Raw genomic sequence first — 12285 nt, forward strand, 5'->3', positions numbered from 1 at the left:
AAGAACGCTATAAGTCACTGCGTGGGTCAGTCACTGAAAATGTACATTTAAAAAGTATCAAGTTAAGTTCACAATCCATCAGTTCAGTACTTTGAGTTTCCCAGCAGCCTTGTCCATCTTGTCATAGCCCAGGTGCATCATGAAGGTAGGCAGGGCATCCTGAGCTTTCTTCCTGACATCTCCGTTTCTGTCCTCCAGGCAGGCATAGAGAAGAGGGACACACAGCATCAGGTCCCCAGGTACTGTCCTCATGGCAGGCAGCTTCTCTGCCAACCAGCTTAGCACCTGGTGGATGGAGAGCATTATGCAAAAAACATGAGTCTCTGATCAGCATTGTGTGTACAAGGGTTTCTGTTATCAGATAATTATAAATGTTTTACCAGAAAAAACTGTTGGAAGTCCAAGATATTTAAATCTTGGGTCATTTTGCTACATTGAAGAAGTAAACGAATATGCATGCCTACATTTCCATTTGTTTTGAGAAGGTACAAGAAAATTGGAATTTCTCTTTTTAGATACAAGCGGAATGCAGGATTTTCCTCCACAAACAAGACATATGTGCATCTGTACCTCCTGTCGTAGGAAGGGATTTTCTCTTTTCAGCTCTTCTGACAAGTCTTCTCCTTCCAGCCACTCCTTCATCCCAGTTTGCTCCACCCAGGCCTGCAGAGTGGTCATGGCAGCCGTCCTTACATTAACCTGCAAAGTAACAAAGGGACAGTCAGGGACACTGTCCCTGGAGCGACACGTTTCCATATTTTCAACATATACAGTCTGTACATTTTCTAAATGCAAACTATACTTTTTAAAAATGGATATTTTCCAATATTACATTTATTTAATTGTATACATATGCTCTCTTTTTATCATTTTTAAGTGTAAACTTGTAAAACTGCTGTAAATATTGCCTGTTGATATTTCCAGTATTTTAATTTTTTTGATGTTTGTTTTTACAAAAACTACAGGTATCTTTCAAAATTAACTAGGAGAAATGTGACAAAGTATTAACAAATAAAATGTGTTTGTAGTGATGCAAGGGCTCATTTCTGTTCATCTAGATGCAAATCCTATATTTCATTGCTGTTGAATGTACAAACACAGGTGTGTTTCGTGTTTCTGAGACTTTGTGCCCAGTACCTTGCCGTCTCCCAGTACAGTGATAACCGGCATTCCCAGTGCTTTAACATGCTGCTTGAGTCCAGGTCCCATGGCTGTTGCCAGCTGCTGTAGGATAGTCAGGGTCTGCTGGACCTGGAGAACACAAACATAACTGTCATTTTACCTTACATTTTAATACCCTATTACTGTAAAAAGGTACTTCTATGCAAGGGCTGCTATTTTGCTGCTGCTAAAAATTTAAATAATAATAAATCACATTTCACAATCACAACTAATTTGGCTGAATCACTTTAAAAAAACACATTCAGTATAAGATAGCGCAATAAACTAACAGCAAGAACTGATGTATAAAGATGATATAAGATATTAAAGCAAAGCCAGCTCTATTATTTCTTTTAAATTATGCCTACATTTGAGGCCAACTAGAATTTACAGACAAAAGACACATGAACATTAACTTTATTGTTCAGATTTTTAGTGAAGGAGTCAACCTTTTCCAAAAATGGCGAAGATATGTTCACAGAAATGTTAGTACAGAATTTCACTTTCACTGGAGAAACCAATCGAGACTTCAAAAGTAACTGCATGTGTAAATGGTAGAAAAAAGGAAAGTAATTTAATAGTGTCGTCAAATTAAACCAGTGACAATATGTTGAATTAAGGCCTTTCATGTCAACTGTCTACATAGAATTTTGTTTTAAAGGTGGTTGAAGGCAATTTACAGTTCAGTGACAGCGATGGAGTACTAGCATCTTTATACAGCAGCACAGATCTCTCACTTACCAGGATCTTGTTGGAATCGCTGAGTCGTCCTTTCAGGGCCAGAGGCAAGTCTCCAATGTTGGCGGTGATGAACTTGCCCTCCGAGATGATGGCTGCAGTCTCATCCAGACCCTCTTTCCTGATCTTCCAGTTCTTATCCCCAATTTTAGACACCAGATCAGATGTAATTTTGTCACTAAAAGATATGAGGGAAGAGAGACACACATGAGGGAGAGAAGACAAGAATCTAAGTTTATTTGCAAAATAATAAAACACAAACATAAATGCTATACAGTGCAGCAGGATGCAGGAGGCAGAAACCCCACTGGGCTGATTTGAAGCCTACATCTAAATAATGTTAATATTGTATTCTCTACAACATTGTGACATTTGTCAAAAAGCTGTACACCTTAAATAAGCATTGTGGCATAACAGTAACACATAACCAATGTTTTTCTTTGTCACAATGTTCTTATGCGCAACTGAACCAATAGTGGTGTCACATTATATACCGTAGGTGTGGATCAAGATATTTGGCTATTCATACTGAAAAATATGCATTTGCTTTTGTCATTATCATTTTAGTGGCAACTAAATATTCTTCGCTGAGCTTTTATTCCAAAGATTTAAGCAATAATAGTTAGTTATGTATAATATACATGTAACTTTATAAATATGAGCAAAATCAGTTTTTATTTCAATAATAATAATTAATATTAGAACGTTTTGTTCTCCCGGAAATCTGCACACGTTTTGCAATCATTTATTGTAAACTCCTCGAAGCTTGAAAAGTCTCAGAAAATGTGTAAAATATAAATTATTTATTAATTATTATCCTGTTCAGTCTCAAAAATAGTGCTGCATAAAGTTAAATCTTGTTTGTGCAGTGTGACTGAAAGGCTGCGTCCTACACAGACAGTGGTTGGTTACCTGATATCCGTTCTGGGCAGTAGGTCCATGATGTCCGTTCCTCCTCCGCCTCCTCCATCTTCCTCCTGCTCTTCTCCTTCATCACCCTCCTCCTCCGCCGCCACCGCTGACTTCTTGGTAAATCTGATTGGAGCTGGTGGAGACTGGCCCTGCATCTGTGACGGAGATACATATACAAATAGATATCGATGAACATTATAATAAAATAACTTTGCTCTCTTGTATTCTCTGTTCCACTGCGAAAGTTCCTACCTTCACAAACTCTGCATCTATCTGAGTGAGGAGAGCAGGCTTCTCGTCTTCAAAGAACATGCGAAGAGGAGCTCCCATGTAGAGGAACATGACTCCCAAAAGGGTGATGGCAGCCGTCCGAACTGCAGGGTTAGTCGCTCCTAGAGCCGTCTTCACGTTGTTGATGAAACCTTTCACATTGATTCTGAAGCGTGGAGAGGTGAAAGGTAAAAAAATTATAATAAAGTCTCCCAACTTGTTCAACGTTTTGACAGAAGAATGAGCATGAAAAGAAAAACTGTAAAATACCCAGCAAAGCCAAACTCCTTCATTGCATTAGCCAGCCAGTTCAAAGTCTCTGCCTGGTTTTTGGGGTTCTTCTGAGCAAACGCCATTGACACAACCTGACCAATAAAACAAACGTGTAAATACAGTATATGCATCATTATCACCTACTGATCATGGCAATATAAAAAATATTTTTCACGTTCTATTTCGGCAACAAAAAGATTACTTTCTTCTGTCCAGAGAAATGGGCTACAAACCTGTTCTGCAGTCCACGGCAGTGAGCAAGCCACGCCAATAGCCGTCAATCCCTCTTTGGCATTTCCACCACATTTGACGTCTCCGATCTTATCCACCAAGCCGTCCAAAACCACAGAGGCCGACATCTTTGAAAACTGTCCTCTCTGAGCTATAAGAGCCACGATGTGCAGCTTCATCTGCATCACCTACACAGGAGAGAATACATTAGAATGTGTATGCGCTGCACCCCCTCAAGACAATGCAGGGGAAACACTGTATTGTTCAATTATTTCCCAGTTTGGCTCCATGTTATTGTTACGTTCTTAGATAAGTGTCTCGTTCCCTGTAGCAATCTTCTTACGCATGTGGAATATTTGCTATGGATGCAGCTCAATCTAAAGTTGTTTGTTTTCCAATTCATCATCTAGTTAAAAATAGCGGATCGGTTTCATTTCCCTCTTTAACCTGTGCTGTAGATAATGTTTTATTCTTGGAGAGGAAGAGTCTTTTAGCAATAAAAACACATTTTAATTGTCCATCATGTCTATTCAGTAAACATGTAAGGCTATTAAAGTTTGATGATAGATAAATGGAAATGGAAATATGTCTAATCAGAACCTGGTTTATAAACAAATAAACAGAATTGTGCAGACAAAAAGTAATAGTAATTTATAAACTGTGGCTTGAGAGTGCATAGTTTTAAATAAATGTGCAGATGCTTGTCAAACGTGTTATTGTAAGGAGAGATCCATCTATATCTACAGACACACACACACCTGACAATCAGCACCAACTTCATCTGCTGTAACAGACTCTTACCTGGAAGTTTGTCTCCTTCCAGCCTGGTTTTTTGGCCAACATCCTAACTAAGGCCTGGCAGGGCATCACTACCTTATCCATGGTTTCAACAGCCTAGAAGCATACATAATTCCATAAATGAATATCACTGCATATTATAGTTTAACATGTCAGCTTTTTCAATGGCTCAAACAGATTTCAATATGCAATGAAGAGTTTAGTATTTCAGTGAAAATTTAACGGTAATACAAGTTTAATCAATATTTTCTCAACAATTAATACATTTATGACATGACACACTTTGGGTATTTACTTAAGTACCCTGTAGGGCTACAACTAATGATTATTTTCATTATGGTTATATGCAACAAAAAAAGAAATTTCCTCGATCTATCATTTTGTTTAGTACATTTCCAAAAGATAGTGAGAAATGCCCAGAACAATATGAGTCAGTCCATGGTGAAGCATTCAAGCCGCTTGTTATATTTCCACCAAAACCCAATAGATCTTCAGATTACTTTAATATGACAAAATAAAGCAAGAATAGCACCATGTTCTTACAAACTGAGCCAGAGAAGATTGGGAAATTCTGCTTGAAAAACAAACAATATAGTTGCCGATTAAATTTCTGTCAATCAATTTATCGTTGCAGCTCTATAACCGATCATATTCATTTGTGTCTTAAGGATGAATGTTGTAGCATTTTTATATTATATTTTTATGCAAATGATATTATGAGAAGGATATTTATAAAAAAAAAAAAATTAATAAAAAGCCTTTACCCTCTGAAACTCCTCCATACAAGCCAGTCTCTCCTTCCAGTTGGCCGAGTCCAGCTGTTGTACACAGGAGGCAGGAAGTACACTTGCTGCCCTCTCCTCACACACCTCAACCTGACACACACACAGCTCATCAGATTCTTTATGACAAATGAACTTGTCAAAAGCAGGAAAAGCACAGGTGTAAACAACAACATTAAGCACTATACACTATTAAGCCATGTCCTAAATGGAATATAACCATGATAAATATTATTAATTCCGCTTATCCTGCTCTGACAAGCTACATTGCTAAAAACTAAAACTCAAAAATCAGAAACATTGATGCAATATACCTAAATGTTAACATCTAATAGACTTGGACTTCATATTCCAAACCACCTAGGAATTCAGATTCTGACATTTATTGAGCTCCTCATAGCACTAGATCAGGGGTGTTAACATACGGCCCGCGGCCCAAAACTGGCCAGAGGGTCCAATGCACATGACTTTGCAAAGTGTAAAAATTACAACACATTAATTGCAATTCTTTCAATAAAACTAACTATTTCAAAATTGTCCACAACACTGTCAAGCAAGCAAACTGTTCATACTAGAGCTGAAAATACCTACAAACAACACCCAAAGTAAACTAAAAGCTGCTCTAAAACCATTTGCACCATATGCATGGTTTTAGTAATAGTAATAGTGGTCTGAATATACTGAATTGTTTTGTTGAAAAAGATGCCTGAAGATGTCTATAGCTGGTAGGTAAGAGCTGGAAAACACAATAGGAACATAGAACCAAGTGTTATCAAATTCAAGTTCAAATTTCAGAACAAAAACACAACATATTAGACAGGTTTTTCTAAGAGTAACACCAGGCATTTCAAAGCTGTGCAATTTGGAAATATTATAATATTGATAAAATATTTGTATTGCTCATAAATAGCCATATTCCCTGTCAGTAGTAATGACAGAGTAAGTGAAGTATAAACCTATTTTTGGTAATTTGTGGGGGTTTTTGCATTTTGAATATAATAAATACAATTTTGAAAAGAAAAACTTGAAGTAGCATATCGCAGTGTTCAGAATTTCATTGGCTACATGATACGCCAGTCATCAGGGAGACTCTGTTGCTATTGGCTCAGTCTGTAAACAAAAGAAGAGGGGCTGGCACTTCCTTATCAAGTTAACACTCATTGGCTATTGAAGGCTGGAGATAAGGCACGGAAGCTCCTATTGGCTCAAATGAAGAGTCAATTGATAGCCTCATCGTCCGGTCTCCATTTTGGAATCATGCAGAGCTGCATGCACGGAAAATAATGTTTTTACCGAATATAAACAATTTATCGATGTGACGATGTTGACGACCAATATATTTTTACTGGAATAGATCTATTGGACTTGTGATCTCAAAACCGTTTTGCTCACTAAATAGACGAGATTCTAAGCTTTCTAACGATGTATGGCACTGGGTACCACATCCAGCCTGGTGGACTGTAAACACAGGGCAAGATATGGCGGGCCGTCCACATTTTAAGAAGTTAATAGTTCCCACTTTAGTGTGTATGATCTGGTGTGTCAGGATTACTACACAGATGTGGAAATGAATGTAAATCTTAAATAATTTCTATATCTTGACAAGTTGTTTTGATTATAAAGTAAAATATTATATTGTTCAATTCCAGATACCCGTGACTAAATGTGTTGTGCCTTTGTAGATACACTGTGATCTGCAAGTTGTAATGCACATGTGTAAATGATAAATTGAGACAAAATATTGTTGAAACTGCACTTATTTCTTAAGAAATTTCAGAACATACTTGGAAAATTCGCTATTATGCTATGATTTTACTGGTCTGGCCCACTTGAGCTCAAATTGGGCTGTATGTGGCACCTGAAGTGAAATGAATTAGACACCCCTGCACTTGATTTATGAAGTGACAAGAAAAAATAAAAATGGCTGAGATCTTGTGAAGCTTCATATATAAAACATGGCATTCAACATTGTCAGGATTAAAGGCCCACACCATTACCGTGGTGGCCCACATTTTCCCCCTCATGTTTTGTTTGAAAAAGCAATAGGATGAATGAAGAATTGCCACCATGGTACCCACGAGGCACCTTATGACAAAAGCTTCAACTCCAAGGTAAATGCATGCGCACAGACTTACCGAGAGATCGGTCTCGATAAATTCTTTACTATCAGGGGTCTTCTTAGCTTTTCCACCAACTGCAGAGGTTGGTTTGCCTTTCTTAGACGGACCTGCCGACGCCTACAGAGATGAAAGTGTCATTAAGTTGTACTATAAGCTATTTGAGTTTAAGTTTCTACAGGTAATGCTGTCCACAACCCAGCAACATTGGAGGTAGAACCAGGTAACACTTCTGAGCTTACCGTCACCTTACTGGCAGCACCAGTTTGGGTCTTCTTGGGTGGGGCAGAGGATTTGGGTGGAGCTTCAGTAGGGGGAGCTGCTTTAGCTGCTGGTTTCTTTTCCCCTCCTCCACCACCACCACCCTTCTTCGCTCCAGGGAGCTCCACTTTATCAGCAGATTCCTTTATCTGATGACATAAAAGGACAGTGGTAAGCAGTTATCTTAGGTGATGAGGGTTTCCCTCCCTTCATCCTTCTTCTATGGATCCTTACCTTATCCAGTTTGAGTTTATCCAAATCAGACAGGAAAGGATTCACAGCTTTCTCACCAACCACTTTCATGGCCGTCCCCAAAGCTTCAAAAGCAGCATCACGGACCTCCAGAGCAGAGTCATTCACTTGCTGAGATGGTGAAAGAGAGAGAAATATCAGTCTGATATTGAGAGCATATTATAATTAACAGCACATTTATTTATCATCATGTGCATTATTACCAAAAAGAAAAGGTAGTAATATTGTTATATAAAATATATTTCCAACCAGGGTACGTGTACCTTGAGGAGAGCAGCACAGAAGGGTTTGAGGACGCTCTTGGGCAGTGTGGCCTGCGTACAGTGTCTGAAGGAGCGGGCCAGAAATAGAGAGGCCTGCTGCTTGATGGATGGGTTCTTATTGTCCATCACAGCCAGAATGTCCTCCGACAGGTTCTGCAGAGTCGTCTGGAAAAAAAGATGTCACGATAAATATGAAATTACAGAAAAGCAAAAGAGCAACTCATCAATCTAATCAACTTAGATTAGTGCGTCTTGTGAAATGGATAAGAAGTTTGTCTGGAGATTCAGTAGAGCACTCAATCTATAAACCGTCATTAACATAGGAATCAAATAAGGGTTTACTGCAGCCCTGTAGAATCAAGATGCAATAGTCCATGGTTGACAGTCATCGACCACTAAAACACTGAACATTATTTTTAAAGTTGTTCATCATCACAGTTCAATCCTTTTCTCCTTTTCTCAATTATTTAGTTTATTTTTAAAAAATCAAATGGTGAAAATTGGCCATCACAATGTCTAAAAGCTCACGCTGATGTCTTTTTCCTCTGACCAACAGTCCCATTCTTAAATAGTTCTTTACTACAGTTATATAAGGAAAAGAAAATGTACTTATCCTCACAAATGAGAAGCTGAAACGAGAGAATTGCTTGAAAACTTACTTAAAAAGCGATAACCAAAACAGCTGCAGATCATTTTTTGTTTATCAAGTTATGGATGAAACGTTTCAGCTCTCCTTCCGAAAAAGGAGGCAGGAGTTGTTCTAGAATTCTCGTTCCTGTGAGAAACATATTCACCGGGAGGAAATCCTGCAGCATTTGCTCTTTCTGCACCAGTGGCACAGGTACACCCCTCTGACCTGGAGTAGTATCAGACAGGCTTCCAAGGCCTTGAGCACTTAGATCTTTAACGTGCTGAGAATTACTAAAAGTTACGGTAGATCACCCTTCTTGTTCTAGTCTGTCAAGATGGATGGCGTTCAGATTTTTGTCATTGTTTTTTTTATCCGACGACGGGAAAACGTTAACGTGATCTCTAGTGACCTTCAGTACAATTGTTATACCAGGAGAAAGTACATTAATCTAAGAAGGAAAACTGGAGTCATAATAGTCAATGACACAGATCAACCTGATCAAACCTTGCACATGTACAGTCTTTTGGTCATTTGTGCTGAGAGACAATAGAAGACCTGACAAACACTGCATCTTTAAACACCATATCATCAACAGATTCAAGTTAACAGTATGTTAAGTCAAAGACTGATCGTTTACAAGGACTGGGTTGTACCAGCTTTTGGTAAATTCACTACTAAGGTTGCATGTAAAGTATCTCAACTTCTTAATTTTCATAACAATTCAAACGTAAGGATCGTCTTAGCTAGTAAAGATTGAAGTAATGTGTAAAAAGGTTGTTGGGAAACATTTGAGGCAACAGTTAATAGTTAGGGCTGGCTCAGGCTTGCCTTGGATCAGCCCCTAGTTCTGCAGCTTTAGGCTTAGACTGCCGGGGGACTTGCCATGTTTAATGGTTACGTTCAGATCAAGGATCGTGGCTGTGCCTTCTGCCGTGGTCTGCCGAGGCCAACTGCTACTACTTTTATTATTGGTTATATTTTAATAGTTTTAGTTGCGATTCCTTTCATTAATCATATTTTATAGTTCTAATAATTCTTAATTATATTATTGTTGGAGAAACCTGGAAGCGGCTTGACATTCTCCTGGATCCATATACGTTCACACTATCATACGTTTTTGTCTTTGTTGAAATTGTATTATGTAGTTTCTTCTATACACAACATCTACCGCACATTTGCCCGACGTGGCAAAAAAAAAAAAAAAAGGAGAATTGATTTGACTGAAGTGATTTTCTTTTTTACTTTTATGAGTAGTGACGCAATTGGCGAGCTGGCTACAGTAGGGGAGACTGGGAAATTGTACCATCGCCAATGGAACCATTCAGAACTAACCATTTTTTATTTAAATAATATTATTTAATATCAGCAACCAAATTAAACTCTGCAATTAATTTACAGGTTCCATACACCATATGAAGTGAATATAAATTTGTGTAAATATTTTAATAAATATGTTTTTTTCCACCTTAAAATAAGCATGCGACCCGTTTTGTCTCCTTCAAAGAATTGAAATGAGGAGCCGTTAAGAACTGGAATCAATAAGCAGAACAGATACTGGGACGAAATCATTGAAATCCAAACGATACCAAATCCTACTCCTCATTCGCTCTCCCCCCCCACCCATTAACTAGGGCCTTTTGGCAGAGTTTATCCCTATGCGCCGCAAGGGTCTAAAGGAGAGATGGTGTCATATGCTGTACAGATTACAAAGTCACCTGAGGCAATTCTGTAATATGAGTCTATATAAATAAAATTTGATTTAGAGTTAAAATGCAGATATAGGTCAAACTAACACTAACAGAATGTGCCAACAACAATAAAAGTAATAAGAACCAAACAAACTAAAAATATCAAAGAAAAACATGAACATATGTTAAGTGAAAGTACAGATTTATAGCCAAACATACATGTTTAGGCCTGTTTGTCATAGAGGTATACAGCCATACATACACCCAGTGGTGGTAAGATATTGAGGAGCATTATCACAAACTGTGTTCTTGCCTTTCTGCACAGTAGCTAGTTCCCCTTTACTAATGCTTTTCAACACTTTATTGGATGATTGACTACATAGTAGTGTGCAACTCTTCTTCAAATTAAGGACTATACTTACAGTGAGAAAGATGGCGTCAATAGCCTCTTGCAGGGCCTGGACAACCTGAGGCTTCTTCTCCTTGAACTTCTCCAGAATAGTTGGAACCACCTAAATACACACAGAGCTCTAATGAAGTGGGGATCAATGACTTTTAAACATAGCATAGTAATGTCATTCAATTGTAGTTTCACATGACCAGATAAATCTGTGTTAGTAACTAACTAAATTCAGAAAAACATTATGAATAGCAAATGTGGAATTCACAAGAAGTGTTTAGATCGTGAATGTGATCTCATTTTCAAGATCAAAGCTCCTCATACTTAATCACCACACTCATTTATTCCCACCTACAGGTATTCGGACATTCTGATGTGTTTTTGTTCGAAATAACTAGTCTTTTGTTTTATTGCAACTACATAAAAAATATAAAAGATTCAGAATTAAAAATCACCCAGGACAAAGAACATAATTATTATTTTTTTTAAATCATAGTATGGTCAAGAATGAACAGTCACGATTAAAAATGTGCTTATACAAACTTTTTCCTTGACATTTTGACACACACACACACAATATTGTTGTCATAATTTGTAGAGAGTCCTTGAACTTACTTGTCCTGCATATGTTCCAAACTTCTTCCTGAGACCAGAGGCCAGTGCAGCCAGACATTTAGCTGCCAATGACACCAGCATTACATTGGCATCCTTCCCCACAACCTGAAACATAAAAACCAGTAAGCACACAATATAGTCACCAGATCCCCCTAAGTCTTGTTAGAGCAAGCCTTATTTATGATGAGAAATGTTGATGATTTGTCTTGCATGTCCCTAGTAATGTCTCTAAACTAATTCTAGGACCGCTTAAATGAAAACTTGAAAAGTACTTCAGCCTTTACCTTCTTCAGAGTTCTGACAAGGTCTCCATAATCTCCATTCTCCAGTTTGGGGTTCTTAGTCAGAGCTTCTATAGCCTCCAGAGCTTCTTTCCTCTCCTGCCACTTTTTAGCTTCCTGTAGAAAACCAAAAGAGCATGCAGACATATTGCAACAGGTTCCATCACATAGAGAAGTCTACATAGTTAGACAAACTTACTATTTTGTCATAGAAGTCTTTGGGCATCTTGGACAGAATATCCACAGCTTCCAGTAGTTCATAAGGATCCACTGCTGCTACCGTTTCCACCTCATCCTCTCCTGAAAGTGGAAGAGAAGAAGAGATGACACCAGATCCTTACTCCACAACTCCTCAAAGAAAAAAAGAAGTTTGTATTTTAGCAGTTTGCTACCTACCATCAGACTGTTCCCCTTGGGCTTGATGTTGTTCAAACTTTGCCTTCAGGTCCTGCTGTGAGCGCAAGAACCTGGTCTGCTTGGGAGCAGATGAAGGCAGCTTCACCCACTCTTCCTCTAGCTCCTTCAGCTGTAGGGCCAGAGGACAAGTACCATTTAGTTTACCTTGATTCTTAAAGTAGAACATTTAAAAAGGAGGGAGAGGGTGTGCAATGA

At 38.3% G+C, this 12285-nt stretch overlaps 1 protein-coding gene across 2 annotated transcripts in view; it reads right to left on the reverse strand.

Moving 5' to 3' along the window:
* The window catches only part of ckap5 (cytoskeleton associated protein 5), a 40907-nt gene that overhangs the window by 22046 nt on the left and 6576 nt on the right, over positions 1 to 12285 (reverse strand). For both annotated transcript variants that reach the window (XM_029433217.1, XM_029433218.1), the window contains exons 6-24: positions 12070 to 12199; positions 11873 to 11973; positions 11677 to 11790; positions 11393 to 11497; positions 10800 to 10889; positions 8059 to 8223; positions 7778 to 7906; positions 7525 to 7692; positions 7301 to 7402; positions 5148 to 5258; positions 4387 to 4479; positions 3588 to 3773; positions 3352 to 3446; positions 3064 to 3247; positions 2812 to 2966; positions 1903 to 2077; positions 1138 to 1251; positions 571 to 699; positions 91 to 285 (exon numbers count right to left, since the gene is read on the reverse strand). In XM_029433217.1, coding sequence (XP_029289077.1) covers positions 91 to 285; positions 571 to 699; positions 1138 to 1251; positions 1903 to 2077; positions 2812 to 2966; positions 3064 to 3247; positions 3352 to 3446; positions 3588 to 3773; positions 4387 to 4479; positions 5148 to 5258; positions 7301 to 7402; positions 7525 to 7692; positions 7778 to 7906; positions 8059 to 8223; positions 10800 to 10889; positions 11393 to 11497; positions 11677 to 11790; positions 11873 to 11973; positions 12070 to 12199 — 2541 coding nt within the window. The remainder of the gene's footprint in view (positions 1 to 90; positions 286 to 570; positions 700 to 1137; positions 1252 to 1902; positions 2078 to 2811; positions 2967 to 3063; positions 3248 to 3351; positions 3447 to 3587; positions 3774 to 4386; positions 4480 to 5147; positions 5259 to 7300; positions 7403 to 7524; positions 7693 to 7777; positions 7907 to 8058; positions 8224 to 10799; positions 10890 to 11392; positions 11498 to 11676; positions 11791 to 11872; positions 11974 to 12069; positions 12200 to 12285) is intronic.

This window comes from Cottoperca gobio, chromosome 6 (genome assembly GCF_900634415.1).
Source record: "Cottoperca gobio chromosome 6, fCotGob3.1, whole genome shotgun sequence".
NCBI lineage: Eukaryota > Metazoa > Chordata > Actinopteri > Perciformes > Bovichtidae > Cottoperca > Cottoperca gobio.